This window comes from Pelobates fuscus, chromosome 9 (assembly GCF_036172605.1).
Source record: "Pelobates fuscus isolate aPelFus1 chromosome 9, aPelFus1.pri, whole genome shotgun sequence".
NCBI lineage: Eukaryota > Metazoa > Chordata > Amphibia > Anura > Pelobatidae > Pelobates > Pelobates fuscus.
Genome location: NC_086325.1, coordinates 26,110,846 through 26,126,092, shown reverse-complemented (window position 1 = coordinate 26,126,092; position 15,247 = coordinate 26,110,846). Strand labels below are relative to the sequence as shown.

Sequence of the window (15,247 nt, the reverse complement as noted above, 5' to 3'; positions counted from 1 at the left end):
CGCAGTGACGTGCGGTGTTCACCTCCCGCCATGCTCGAAGTGGAGAAACCAAACTGTTCGGTTGCTATGGCGACAGCGTCCAGTACACAGTATCCGGCGGAAGCGAAACCGGGAACTAGGGAGGGAGGAAGGAAGAAAAGCAGGAGAGGAATGGACGAGAAGCCTGGAAGAGAAGGGAGGCATGCACGTGACCTCGGGGACTGGTATGTGGTGCGTGACGTCACGGCATCTCTATGACATCATGTGCTCGCCTTGGAGTGCTCTGTGTTGTGGCTAAGCTTTGCGATGACGTCATCACCCCCGGTTTTGCATGTTTGGACACCTCATTATAAACACACCCGAGAGAGATCCCTCTGTTTGTTGTTGTTGTCTAGTGATGTCATCACAGTATCCCATGTGACACCTCCACCTGTGGCTCCAATGGCTAACCTGTGGCCCTGCTGCAGGTGTGAGTCATGTCTCCTATGATGCTCAGCCAGCCATGGCTCCCTATTGGAATACACAAGGCCCATTAAAGCACTGCAAGCTGTCATTTACCAGCCCCTTGCACTGGGTCTCCTGATTATATGTGTCAGTAAACCATTGTACAGCGCTACAGAATTTGTTGGCGCTATATAAATAATATAATAATAATAAATGGCATGCATTAAGCTGCTGCTGGTGTGAACCATGTCTCCTATGATGCTCAGCCAGCCATGGCTCCCTATTGGAATACACAAGGCCCATTAAAGCACTGCAAGCTGTCATTTACCAGCCCCTTGCACTGGGTGTTCTAATTATATGTGTCAGTAAATGGCATGCATTAAGCTGCTGCTGGTGTTCTATTTGGGAGCCTTGCACCTAAAACAACAAGTTGGAGTATTTAAATATCTTCATCCTAGCAGTTAAACACAATGTAGTAAAGAAGTACCAGTCATTCAGACATAATACAATTTATAAATTGTGCATTTTATGATGGTAGGGTTGCCAGACCCTTTATCTGGGCATATGTCACCTATACCTGTTGAGGGGCAAAGGATGAAAATTGCCACCTGTGGTGTGTTGAAATTAAATCAATCCTGCGGCACGTCGGTTACACATATTGCATGCCAGCATTTCTCATGTGGCCTCAACTACATGAAATATTGATCTCTGTTCAGGGAAACACAATGGTGTGCCCAATTCTGTATATAGTGATGTGGAATTTACTTGAATGCTATAGGTTTAATTATTATATTTTAGCATTGCTGACATACACAACCAAGTACTCTTGCACTCTGTTTTTAGAATTATAGATATTGGCCTTAAGAAGGAAGTCACTTAAAGCTAACTGACCGTTCCTTGCTTCTTTGCCAATTGTAAATGCTATTGCAGTGTTTACTAGGGAGAATAATTACAATTATGTGTTGGAGGTAAGCCAATCTTATCTCCTCTGCTTTTCCACATTGTAGTGACTTTGCCATCCCATTATACTCTCAGCATTTTATCCACCTGTGCCATACACACACATGCATGTGTACATCACTGCGTATTTAACTCATTTACATACTTTGCCTTGGATTTTTCCAGCAAAGCATGTAAAGGAAAATAAAACCATATATAAAGATTAAAATACAAAATTAGCACAGCCATTAGCTTATATTTAGTTTGATATTAGTTTGTGCTAAAATGAGGTGACAATCTTCCATTTTCTAGCTGACCTGTTTTATTGCATTTCAGAAGTGTGGGTCACACAGCGTTATTCACCAAACTTCAAATTATAGCAAATGCTGAAATAGCCAATGTGGAAAAAATCTCAGCTGTATTCACATCTTGGTTATTTAAGCCGCAAACTTGCTAAAAGTCTGTATTTATTTAGTGAATTACCCTGGCAGTGATCAGTAAAATTAGAGAGGAGGCACAGACTGTTCAGTATATATAAAATTGTATGCATTGATCGAAAGGAAAGATTATAGTTTGCTCAACAGAGTTTTATAATACTTAGGATCTACAAATAAATGTGCAGCTTTCTTACATTTAGGTGGAAATGCTTCATTAAAGGGACACTCTGAACAGCAAAATAACTTTAGCCAAAAGGATTACTCCAAGCACTATGACCACTTAAGTGATTTGAAATGGTCATGGTGCTTGGATTCTGTAGATATCAAAAAGGGTGCACAAACAAAGTTTTTAACCATTTGCTGCTGAAGGTGTAACTCCACTTTTGGCAGCTTCATTTGCCTGCCACTAGTCATTCCCAATCACAAATTCTGTGCTGGGTAATGTCAATTCTGGGCATATTACTCTGCACAGAATGTCATTCATTTGGCTGATGGTGTTAACTGTGCAATGTAAAACATGTCACTCTTTCTATACAGGTACAACAATGACATCAGTGTGAAGTCAAAATGAGGTCATACAACTGGCCGAGAAAGCGAAGAACAGGGGCAAGTGTGAAGATCATATTTAATGTGTGTATACAATTATATTGTCTTGCATGCATATAATGAGATGGTATTAAAGGAAGACTGCCAAAGCCATAACCACTACAGCATGTTGAAGTGGTTATAGTTCCAGGAGTGCTATGGTGCTCCAGTGTAGTGGTCAACCATTTTAGAATAGTTTGACTGCTTATTTGGTGTCTGTTGGACTCCATGCCTCCACTACTTCAGATAGAGAACCAGAAGCTCTCTCTGTCTGAGTTATGCCCTGCAGTGATGATCAAAGCCACTAGATTGCTAATGGAAGTTCCTAAACAGGAGCAGCACCCTGGAGAAACCAGGCGAGAAGGTAGACCAGTCTAAAATGGATTGACTACTTAAAATAGAGTTGCTTTGCTCTGAAACACTCCTGGTACTGTAGTGGTTATGGTGTTTCGAGCATTCCTTTAATAACCACTCAAGATGTATTACAGTGCTATATGTAATATGAGCATAATGAATTCTGTATGGTTTATCAGCCAGGAAAGAGGTTTCTAGTTAGGGTGAGTGTGATTGCCAATGCCTTTCTGTCTAGGCTTTCCAATTCTAATAATTAAAGCAATTATTCTAATGTAGAACCTGACCTGGTCCAAGTCTGCGCATTGATTCATTCAGTGATATTAAATACTATATTGTATAACTGCAGATAGTGGTTAAAGAAACCTACAGAAATGCCTGTTGGGAACCTAAAATATTCTGTGTTGTTGCTCGTTTTGTACGGTAGTATGAGAAAGCTGCATATATAGAGTTTTATGGGTTTCCTTGGCCAGGATTATTCTTTTATCTGCTCATGTTGAACACCAGAACCTGTAAATGCTTTACATCATTTTAAGGAGAGAAGTGACAAAAACTCACACCTATTCAATTAACCCCTTAAGGACACATGACGTGTGACATGTCATGATTCCCTTTTATTCCAGAAGTTTGGTCCTGAAGGGGTTAAAGATCACTCCCTTATTTGCCTTTATATTTCAGGGTTGTTTTTGTGGGAAAATTCCTGATGTGATTATATTTCATACCTTGTCTATATTGACCATAATTTGAAGTGAAACAGAATTTTCAGGATTTTTAATATTGTGTTTACTTGTCCCTATATTTAACAAATACGTGAACAAGAGGTGTGGAAAATAAAATTAACTGTAGAAATCCTGTTGTGGTTGTGGCCTGATTCTAGCTCATTTTGTTTACAAGCCCAGTATATGTTTCTGTCTCTAGGCCAACACAGCCCTGAACTTACAGTTTACCTTAAACAAGCCCAGAATCCTTCTTTCTAGCCTTTCAGCAGCCTTCAGACTCAATCCTCAGAGTATGATCTTCTGTATACTAGTCAGGTTGCCAAAAACAAAATAAACGAAAGCTGTATGGGAAAAAGTAGCAAAGGTAAACCTTAATTTCCAATTTTAGTGTGTACAGTTCATAACCGTGAGTAATTATAAGATACCAGTTGGTTTATTTCAGTTATAAGCATGACCGCTCACAATCAAACATGCTCTTCTACGCCATCTCCATGGATTCCAAACTAATGTTTACCTGTTAGCCTCTGGGGGAATTAGCTCAAAATACCAGAGAACCAGTTTGTTTTGGTTCCACCCTTTCACCCCACCACAATTACTCTGTACTGGGATTGCATGCTGTTAACTTATGTATTTTACAATTCTAAATGGTATATCTAACTTACACACAAATATAAATATATACGTATACATAAACTGACTGTCTCTCTCGCACTCAATTGTATATAAACTTGTACGCTAATACAAATGGATATAACATACAAGTACATGAAAATATTTTATTCTTTATTAAAGCTTTTAAGTGACTATTATTTCCCCAGACTAGGAAACCAGCATTTCTAAAACTATCAAAGACTCTCACAGCTCTTTAGAGTGTCTATCAACTTTGTTAGGATCCAAGGACATTTTGACCATTAGGTCACCCTACCCTACCGTTTAGATCAGATAATGTTTTAGTGTCATAGATAGCTCAATAAGTCCATCACTGTCATACGAAGCCTATAGGAAAGCATTTAATGCATTGCTTTCCTTTGGGGAAGCTTGGATGCGTTCAAGGCCACACTTACACATCAGCTCCTGCTCCTCTGTGAGGAGCATTGTATTGGACCATTGCGGAGGAGGCCTTGCCTCCTCTATGACGTCTCGACATGCGGAATGTTTAACACAAGTTAAGAAGGTAAACGTAACTGAACTAATAATGCTTCAAGAGGATATTGTCCTACACATATGTAAAGTCTATCTACTAGTGTAAAATCCTAATGTCCCTTGAATCTATTAATGCACACGTTATTTCTGGCAGGCAAAGCTAATGAACGTTAGATAACCATGATTTATTTTTATTATTATTTTTTTTATTATTATTTTTTTTATATAAAGGTGTGTTCTGAATTAACTTTACTTCTCACAAGTCCTGTGACCGTGTATTATTTTAACTATTCATTACAGTTTAAAACTTTGGGCGTTGCTAACCATTATCAATATTGGCTAGGTTGTCTTGGCCACAACAAGGAATACATTTATTGTTGCTACAGTGATTTTCAGTCACATGACCACACCACAAATTACTTTGTGACATAAAATGGGAACCTCTGTGCCCCACCCTTCATAACTTGTACAGCAGGGATAGGCAACCTTTGGCACTTCAGATGTTGTGGACTACATCTCCCATCATTAGAATGGAAAGTACAAGCGCTTATATGTATAGTTTTAACTCTAGGTTATACCAAACAAATTAATGCGAGCTGCTATGCCACCGTGCTTATCTTTCTATCAGTAAATAGTGGAAGAGGAAGAAATATCGGTGTAGCGCTCTATGGTGGTGAATATATAGGAATAAATGAAGGGAAACCTTGCTGTACCTTAATGGGTATGGATTCATAAGTACATCTCCCATCATACTTTCTAGTCATACATCGCACCAGCCAATAAGCTCCACAAAAATAAAACATATTAAACTAAATATTTCCTGCCCTTTATTTTAACCACAAGTGCATTAGGAAATGCTTTCATCATTGTTCTTAAAGGGATACTATAGTGCTAGGAATACAAATACAAATCCCCCCAGTGCTGCAAGGGTTAAAAAGTACCCATGTAAGAATTAACCCGATACCAGCGCCGATGTTCCTTGACGAGTGGGCTAATGCATATACGCGTTGAGCACAGTGAGGGCATTAGGCCCTCCCCATTCGAAAGCATTGACTCCTCTTGCAAAGTGTGAGGATGTGCAACATCAGGAAATCTAAAGTACAGTAAAATAATCCCGGAAGCACCTCTAGTGGCTGTCTGGTAGACAGCCACTAGAGCTTGTCTTGGAACTGCAATGTAAATATTGCAGTTTCTGAAAAACTGCAATGTTTACATTGCAGGACGAAGTGTGACAGGTACCACTTCACTGAGATGAAGTGGTCTGGGTGCTAGGGATCGTCCGATTATCGGTCTGGCCGATATCAGCCGATATTCGGTATTTTCGGCAATATTGGTATCGGCCTATAGAAATACCGATATTGCCGATAATACATACCAGAACCGCCGGGCCCATTACAAGCCCGGCGGTACTGGGTGGGCCCGCAGCAAGCTCTTACTTACCTTCCCTTCAGCTCCCCTGTCTAAATCTCGCAGGTCACGCGGCCGTCAGAGCGTAAGACACGGGAGCTGAAGGGAGCTGCTGGGAAGGTAAGTAAGCGCTTGCTGGGCCCCCACTGCACAGTCCATGCCACTAGACCACCAGGGAATGCCATATCCCCCCTCCCTGGCCAAGCAAGAAGCAAGGAGAGGAGGAACTAAAAATAAATTTTAATATTTAAAAAAAAATGTAAATAAAAAATGCCCCTTCTCCCCCCCAAATTACATACCTACAGAAATACACACACTGCATTAATTATATACACAACCTACACAAACACACTGCATTCACTATATACACACACACACACACGCACTGCATTCACTATACACACACTACACAAACACACACACTCTGCATTTGTTATATACACACACTTCATTCACTATACACACTACACAAATACACACTGCATCCACTACACAAACACACACCGCTCCCCTGTCTAAACACACTGCATCCACTACATGTGGCATGTATATTTTGTGCATTTAACTTTAGAAATAGTTTACTTTTTCAAGATGGTAAATGTACAGAATATCGGTAAGTTATCGGCCTGAAAGTTCAGATTTTCAGTATCGGCTAAAAAAAAAATCAATATCTGTTGATCCCTACTGGGTGCGTATAGTGTCCTTTTAACAGGCAGATCAATAATTACAAGAAATATTATAAAGCGCTCCGGAATTAGTTGGCGCTATATTTATACCAATAATAATAAAAGGTTTATTTTATTTTGCAATTCTGGCATTCAGACTCCTACATAGACTATAGATGTTCATACCTCACAGGCTTCCATAATGCCTGAGACCTGTTATCTTACATTGCTTGCCTTAGGTTTAATGAAATATTGCATCTATGTTAATCCCACATATATAGGGTTAAGCTTCCAAATATTTCATGTCCCTTTGCATACTCTCCAATCACCACTGACCAGTATATCAGGTATTCTTTGATACTCTCCAATCACCACTGACCAGTATATCAGGTATTCTTTGATACTCTCCAATCACCACTGACCAGTATATCAGGTATTCTTTGATACTCTCCAATCACCACTGACCAGTATATCAGGTATTCTTTGATACTCTCCAATCACCACTGACCAGTATATCAGGTATTCTTTGATACTCTCCAATCACCACTGACCAGTATATCAGGTATTCTTTGATGTCATCATCAAGCTGTCACTCTGATGTGCAGTCTGTATGAGTGATCAAATGGCTCCACAGCAGTAAAACTTGAATTCATGTTTGTTTTGACCTGCAGTACATTGTCATAAATTTGTCTAAAAATGCTTTTTCGAAAATGCCAGAGCAGCTCATAAAACCACATAGAAGTGATCGTTAAAACTTTGCCTGTAGCTATACCTTCTGTAAAATTAAACATTCCTTTTTAGTTCCATATTTGATGTGTTCCTCATACACTTACAAGTTGTCTCTGTCGAGATGACATACATAGACTGTCAGTGCAATCAGGGATACAATTAAAATTCCCCCAATTCATTATTGTGGGCATCGTCATCCTTCTAGCCCTAACTTTATTTAATAGAAGTGATGATCAGTCCCAGATCATGCCGACAGTCTCGCATTGCCAGCAGTCTGTGCGTGTCTCTTTGTGAATGGTGAATGAGTGGTCCCTCCCCTGGGCTGGTCGCTACTTTATGTCTCACTAATTCTCTTGAAACCCAATACTCTTTCAGCTGACTTCCTGAGTAGAACCGAGAGAACAGGCAGTATAGACAAGAAAACAGTGACTTGGACACAGAGAGACTTTTTAAAACAGTTACCTTGTGAGACTGCTTGGGATTTAAAGTAAGATCCCGATTTATTGGAGAGTGAGGCTCAGGGCAATACTTTGGCTAAGTTTTACAGTCTGAACTCCAACATCATCCCAAACCAGCAGGTCAGATTGCATTATTACTGCATCCTTTTTGTTTAATTCTTCTCTTTGCGCCCCCCCTGCCTTTTTGTTTTGCGATCTCTCTCACCTTTCTCCCCCCTCCTGTTTAGCAACACTTGTTACCTCTCTCCCTCTCTTCTTACTAGACCTTTCTAGCTCCTCTTCGCCCACCGTGTAGATCATTCCTCTGTTTAATCTCGCTTGTTAGCAGTGTTTCAATTGCTAATCTCGAATTAATAGCGACAGACTGTAATCTGCTAGGGGTGAGACTGAGGCCGGAGAGAGGGCACAGCATGTGACAGCACAGGAAAGCATGGGGGGAACTAATAAAAAAAAAAATGAGGATGGGGGAGATCAAAGCGTGTCTGGAGCTGGTGGAGGTGAATGATTTGTAGCTAATGAATAGGCAAAACAAAAAACAGCATGCAGAAGGCAAATCGCATAAAGGTCTTTGAGAGAACTGGAGTTATTAGTTTAGATTAAGTTGTAAGACCAGGTGGAATTTGAACTCTGTTAGAAAAAAATGTTTTAACCCAGTGGATGATTATTAAGATAAATATTGGCATGGCTAATAACCCTTTCTTCTGCCTAGTGAATCCTGGATGTATTCATTTATTTTTAACTAAAAGAGATACATCAATGGAATAGCCATTCAGCAGGGTTGGTTAAAACTAATATAATGGAATGGTTTTTGGAATCTTTTGAAAGGCACAATGTTGTTATCAGTAGGACTCATTTACCTGTATTCTAACCTGTTTCTTACAGTGTTATTCACTAAAGTGAGAACTTTTAAAATGAAGGCCAAAGTAGCCAAACAGAAAGCATAGCTGACTGGGAGAATGTTTCTCGATCAACTATTTTGACCTTACATTTTAAATTCACTTTGAATTCCCTGTAATTATATCACAAGAACTGGGGGGAATTCCATGCTACATTTGTTTAATGTCTTTAGAATCCGGCTGCATTTGGTTTTAAAGATTTGTCTGACTATTGACTTTCTCTCTATAGGTGGATTGGTGTGTGCGTTGCCCTGTGAGAAGGAGGTGGATTCATCTGAAAGTGGACTTTTACCCCCACAGTGATCCAAGATCATAACATCATAGTAAATGAGTGAACTGTGGTGTTAAGCATGAGCCTGAACTAATCTGAACCTGTTGCAATATGGACTTTTTCTAACCAGGGGCTCTTTCTTACTAAAACCAAGGCCAAATTAAAGTTGCCTTTTTTTTTTTTTTTTTATGATCTTATTTAAAAATTGCCTGTTTATGTCCAGGATGAATTTGAAGTGGATTTAGTCCCACTTTGATCTGATCCGAATTCAGCTTGCAAAATTGCACTAAACTGAATTAGAACTGATATATTTTTTGATCACTTGTCTTGGAATTTACAAGGCAAGTCCAGCTAAGATCCTACCTGTTTTTTTTAAATCTTTTGCCAAATAGAGATTGGGACCCCCCAGGGGAATGCCGCGCAAGGCTAGCGTGGCGGCCTGGGGGGCAGCCCTCTTTATCTCATGGAATGCCATCCTTCTCCTCTACCTCATGAGCCGCCCACGTGGCCCTGATCCTTCAGACCTAACTGCACACTTAATTCGTCTGACTGAAGACGCAGAAACTGAGCTAGAGAAACAGAAAGGGCTACTTCAGCAAATCCGTCACTACAGTGGCCTCCTAAACATCCGTCAGCCTCCTCCACAGGTTGTACATGGCATCGCTGTGCCCCACAAACTAGCTAATGTCTCATTCCCTTCCCCATCCCCAGTTGGGTCTGATCCTCTGCCAGTTGTCATTCCAATCCTTGTGATAGCATGTGATCGCCCATCAGTAAGGAGGTGCCTAGACTCCCTCCTAAAATACCGCCCTTCAGTGGATATGTTTCCCATTATAGTAAGCCAGGACTGTGGCCACGAAGAGACAGGAAGGGTTATAGACTCATATGGAGATGCAGTGAAGCACATAAAACAACCCGACCTCTCCGAGTTGTCTGTGCCATCAGAACACAGGAAGTTCCAGGGATATTATAAAATCTCCCGCCATTACCGTTGGGCCCTTAATCAGGTAAGTAAATTGAAAGATATGAATACTAGCCAAGCGTGTACTATGTCATTTTGTTTTCTTGCACGTGTTTAGAGTTTGTTCATCTGGACAAGAGATGCAACTATATAGTTTACAAAAATATTATTTTTGTTTTATGTGACCTGCAGTGTGGTGTTTGTACATTATTACTAGAGAAATTGAAATGACTTCTACCTGGGGTGGCAAATGGGTAGCACTACAATTGCTGTAGAACGACCTTGGTCTATGCCAGAAAACCCCCGGGTATTTTGTAATTTGTACACATTTTATAGAAATGTCAGAAATCTGATCATTGGTCATGGTATATTTAATGCAATCACTCACACACACGGTGATTATAGGGTTACTTTACACACGTGGAAATTACTAATTTAAAGCCACGTCAACGTGGAAATAATAATTAAGCTCGACTATTAACCTACATTTTCCTACTATTATCCTTTTAGAGAGAGTGAGTGTGTGCGTGCACATGGGTAATTTCCAGCCATTTCCAGATGAGGGGTGCTTTCCATGAGTTGAATTCACTAACCTTGTTTAGGCAGGGCCCTCTCCACCTAGTTTTCCTGTATGTCATACGTGTTTCATTAGAATTAAAGGAGATCTACAGTTTAAGTAATACAAAGCCTTTCCTCCCCTCCGGAACTGTAAGGGTTAAATAAAAACTTTACAGTACTCCCACAATTCCGGCACTGGGTTAGTGCTCCGCCTCCTCTGATGTCACCCGAAGGGGGGGGCAAATGTGCATGCACAACAAGCACATTTTTTCCCCTCCCCATAGGAAAGCACTGCTGCAATGCTTTCCTATGGGGATTTTACAGATTTTACTTGTACAGTGGTGTATTTTGTTTTTGCGCTGCCATAGGCATGACTAAATCTGGGCACCCCCCTAATCTCAATTTGCCTCACCCCTTCCTTTCAAGGCCACACCTCTTCCTCTTTAAACTACACATTTTCCTACTACTTTTAAAGGAAAACTATAGTGCCAGGGAAACAAAGCTGTTTTCCTGGCACTGTAGTTCACTATAGGGGTTAAAACCCATTTGGTCACTTACCTGAATCCAGCTCCGATGTCCCTCAGCTCTGGGTCAAGCTCCTCTGCGCTTGCATTAGGCTTCCCCATAGAAAAGCATTGTATCAATTCTTTCCTATGGGGATTTAGCAGATGCCTGATGTCCTCCTGCACAGAGTGAGGATGTACAGCATCAGTTAGGCGACTTTTGGTCGCCTAACCACCCTGAAGTCCCTCTGGTGACTGTCTGTTAGCCAGTCACTAGAGGTGGAGTTAACCCCTCAAGGTAATTATTGTAGTTTCTAGAGGACAAGGACACTGCACCTAGACCACTTCAATGAGCTGAACTGGTCTGGGTGCCCATATTGTCCCTTTTTAAATGTTTGCCTTGTTTCCTATCGTACAGTGCTGCGGAATATGTGGGTGCTTTATAAATAATTGTAATTATTGTAGGCAGATGTAACATTATATGAGAACAGATAACGGTTTATAATTATAAATCCATAATAACAAAACCAATATCTCTTCTATCAATGAGATGAAAAACTATTCGAAAACAAAACATAAAAATTTGATTAAAGCAAACGACTCTTTAAAAAGAGTACTGCAATAGTTAACACTATCACTTCTAGCATCAGAATTAGTAGAGCATCTTTGGATCCTCCCTTCGCTCTCCAGTCATCTGTGACAACTTTGGGCCTCTACCCACAGAGCATCTGTGTCCTCCTTCCTTGTAAATCTGCATGTGAATTGTTAAATAGAATATGTGCAGGCAGACCGAAGCTCACACTTCCTGCTCTCTGTACAGAGTTCCTGATAACATATTGAAACCTCAGATCTCTGTAGCCTCTACTACTTCTACCAAGTGTCAGCGAAGTGTGTCGGAAAATGTAAATAAATCTGTACTCCAAGGATTTTTTAACTGTCCTGTGTGAATATAAAGTGTCTGTGCCTCTAAACGTGTAGGCAGTTATGCGTGGAAAGTGTCCAGGTTTAGCTGCCAAACATAACGAAACATTGAGCAACATCTCCCAGTAAACTGTAGCTGCTATTTCTGAGGATAGTTGTAAAGGGAACTCCTATTGCGGTTTTGTGGTTTTATAAGCTTGAGAACATTTTGTTTAATCTAGCTATAATACCTACAAAAATGTTATGGCAAAACAGTACACCCAGAAAGAGAAGTGTGGGTGGCTGAACTTTAGTGCAATTGCAGTTGAGCTGAGGTGCCAGTCACTGATTGGCCAAATGACCATTGCAAGATCAAAATCATGACATGCAATTCAGTTTTCAATCCTTTCCCCCAATTACTCCATTTGCATCCTCTGGACTTATTTATATTTTATCTAATTCAAATGGCTGCATATATACAGAAACAATGTGACTGTATACATATAACATGAACACACATCTCTGCAGGACAGTTTTACTAGCCCACTTATCTTTTTGAGTAAAATAAAAATCCACAAACACATGCAAATGGAAGTCTGTTTTCCCACATACGAATAACTGAGTGGTTTGTTTGTTTTCTCTCTATCTCTTGGAGAGAGAGAGAGAGAGAGAGAGAGAGAGAGAAACCTTTCTATGACTCTTTTGTGACAGATGAAATTTCAGATCTTTCAACGTATCAAGTGCCCTGTCTCAACCTTTGTCGAAAAAAGGTGTGCGATACCTTTATTGAAAATATATTTCTAAATAGAAACCACACAGTATATTGTACCAAGCCTTTGTACAAGCTTCATCTACCATTCCACCTTGCAAGAGGGTTCAGGGCCAACCAAAGGCAACCTATGGCATGCCAGCTACAACTCTTCATATGTTTTGCGAATCTTCATCCTTTGCCATACGTGCTGCTTGCCCGTATGACAAGCAACCTATTAAGATGATAGGGCTCAGTGCCAGTCGGGTGATGCATGATGGGAATTATAGAGCATATTTAGCATGAGTTCCAGGCTAATGGTGGCACAGGGCCACAGTAACAATGAAGAAATAATACATTCAGAGCCTTCAGTTAATGGTTTGTCTTGTTGGAACATTTAAATCTGTCACCCTTGCATAAAAGGAAGTAATGCTGGCATTTTGCATGGAATGCAAGCTTAGACAACGAACATTTGTATATCCGTATGTTGATCTCTTTGTGCAGCAAGAGACACCTTTTTAAGATGTCTGAGCATCATGGAACTTGACCTTTTTGGAGAACTTTTCAGAGAGCTGTTTCATGATTACTCCAGGGCAGGTCTCCAAGCTATTCTAGTAATATTTTTTTCACTGCGCTTCCCTATGTTTTGTTCTTGCATTTGCCCTTGTTGGCTTTTAACAAAGTCACAGAATTACTGTTTTATGCTAACTTGGCCCCTAGTTACTAGCGTATTAGCAATAGTTTATCTATGACGTATACAATAGTGTGCTTGAACAACTTATGTGTGCTCTTCAGAACGTTATATTAATCCCTTAAGGACACATGACGTGTGACATGTCATGATTCCCTTTTATTCCAGAAGTTTGGTCCTTAAGGGGTTAAAGTTTGATATGACTTGTGTGTGAATTGCTGACATTTCAGTCCATGATGAAAGTCATGAATTACCTGTGGATGTCATGTACAAAAGTTCCAATATGGGCTTTGCGGGAAATAAAAATATTTCATGGTAATTAGAGAAATATGTTAAGCCAAACTCTGTAACCAATACTAATTTCTGCTTCTTATTTCATAATCCTCAGATCTTCAGGACCATGGCCTATAAGGCAGCCATTGTGGTGGAAGACGATCTGGAGGTAGCCCCGGACTTTTATCAATATTTTCAGGCTTCCTCTAGCATTCTCCTCAAGGATCCCACCCTGTGGTGTGTGTCTGCCTGGAATGATAATGGCAAAGAAGCCCTGGTGGAGGCTGGGAGCAGTGCCATGCTTCACCGTTCTGACTTTTTTCCAGGTCTCGGCTGGTTGCTACTGCGAGAGTTGTGGGAGGAGCTAGAGCCAAAGTGGCCAGCAGCCTTCTGGGATGATTGGGCCAGGCGGCCTGAACAGAGACTAGGTAGGGCTTGTATAAGGCCAGAGTTGCCCCGTACTAGGACATTTGGGAGAAAAGGTGTCAGCCAGGGGCAGTTCTTTGACCAGCATCTGAAGTTTATCAAGTTGAACCAAGATCCAGTAGACTTCACAAAAATGGATCTCTCATATCTTCTGAAAGAGACATATGACCAGTTTTTCCTGGGGCAAGTTTATGGGGCACCAAAAGCTCGAGCAGAGGAGGTGCTACAAGGGAAATTGTCTGGGGGCAGGACGGTGAGGGTTGAATACACAAATAGAGACACTTTCAAGGCCATGGCCCGGTCATTCGGTGTTATGGATGACCTGAAATCTGGGGTGGCTCGAGCAGCTTACATGGGGGTGGTGTCTTTCACTCACAGAGGAAGAAGAGTTTTTCTTGCTCCACCTAAAGACTGGGCGGGATATGACCCATCATGGACTTAAAGTGATCTGAATCTTGTTCAGGAGAATGGAAGAAGAATGGTGTATGAGAAGGGAGAGGAGTAAAAGGTAGATAATACATATAGGATAAAGCGCATCAGATTTTCGCATAAACTCTTGAAAATTGAGTGGAAGGATTTTGACATAGGAAAGGAACTCTTGAATTGTTAATAAACAAAAAGGATTGAAATCTCTTAGTGAGATGCAAGCAGTGTGGTCCATAGCTGTGTTGCTCACTCATGAAGAAGCAAGCTCAGGCATTTGTGGGATCTATATGCTATGGGCTTGGTATCTTAAGAATCCTCTCCTTTCTATGATATCGCCTCAATAAAGTGACCTTTATAGCCACAGTGATTCAGCTTTCTCTGGTGACCTCATTTTAAAGTAAAAGAGATGTGTTTATGAATTCATATTTTAAATAAAGATAAAGCAGAAATACTAAGGTGCTAATGTTATATGGGTCAAAATAACAATCTAGTTATATATATCTATATTGTTAAAGTATCGGGTACTCATCAAAACAAGACCATTGGGTGATCTGTATTAAGATTTGGTAAATCTCTTTTATTCCTTTTGGTATCCACTCTCAATACTTTTATTATTCAACAGGAGATGTTTAGTACGGATAGGGATATTAAATATATTCATCGAGGCAAACATTATCATAAAACACAAGGAAACGTCTTAACAAGACAAAATGTATACACAATTTATATCTGCAGTAT

General features: G+C 40.4%; 1 protein-coding gene and 1 long non-coding RNA gene across 4 annotated transcripts in view; one reads left to right on the top strand and one right to left on the bottom strand.

Moving 5' to 3' along the window:
* The window catches only part of LOC134572575 (uncharacterized), a 398,726-nt gene that overhangs the window by 23,218 nt on the left and 360,261 nt on the right, over positions 1 to 15,247 (bottom strand). The gene's annotated exons all lie outside the window — the stretch shown is intronic.
* On the top strand, positions 99 to 14,881 carry MGAT1 (alpha-1,3-mannosyl-glycoprotein 2-beta-N-acetylglucosaminyltransferase). 3 transcript variants are annotated; one of them, XM_063431616.1, is made up of 4 exons: positions 99 to 203; positions 2,337 to 2,429; positions 8,982 to 10,030; positions 13,773 to 14,881. In XM_063431616.1, exons 3-4 carry the CDS (start codon positions 9,437 to 9,439, stop codon positions 14,523 to 14,525), a joined length of 1,347 nt encoding a protein of 448 aa, XP_063287686.1. In that variant the 5' UTR covers positions 99 to 203; positions 2,337 to 2,429; positions 8,982 to 9,436; the 3' UTR covers positions 14,526 to 14,881. The 3 variants fall into 3 exon arrangements, with proteins under 3 accessions (XP_063287686.1, XP_063287687.1, XP_063287689.1); XM_063431617.1 differs by having other exon boundaries at positions 106 to 210; XM_063431619.1 differs by lacking the exons at positions 99 to 203; positions 2,337 to 2,429 and adding an exon at positions 7,710 to 7,976.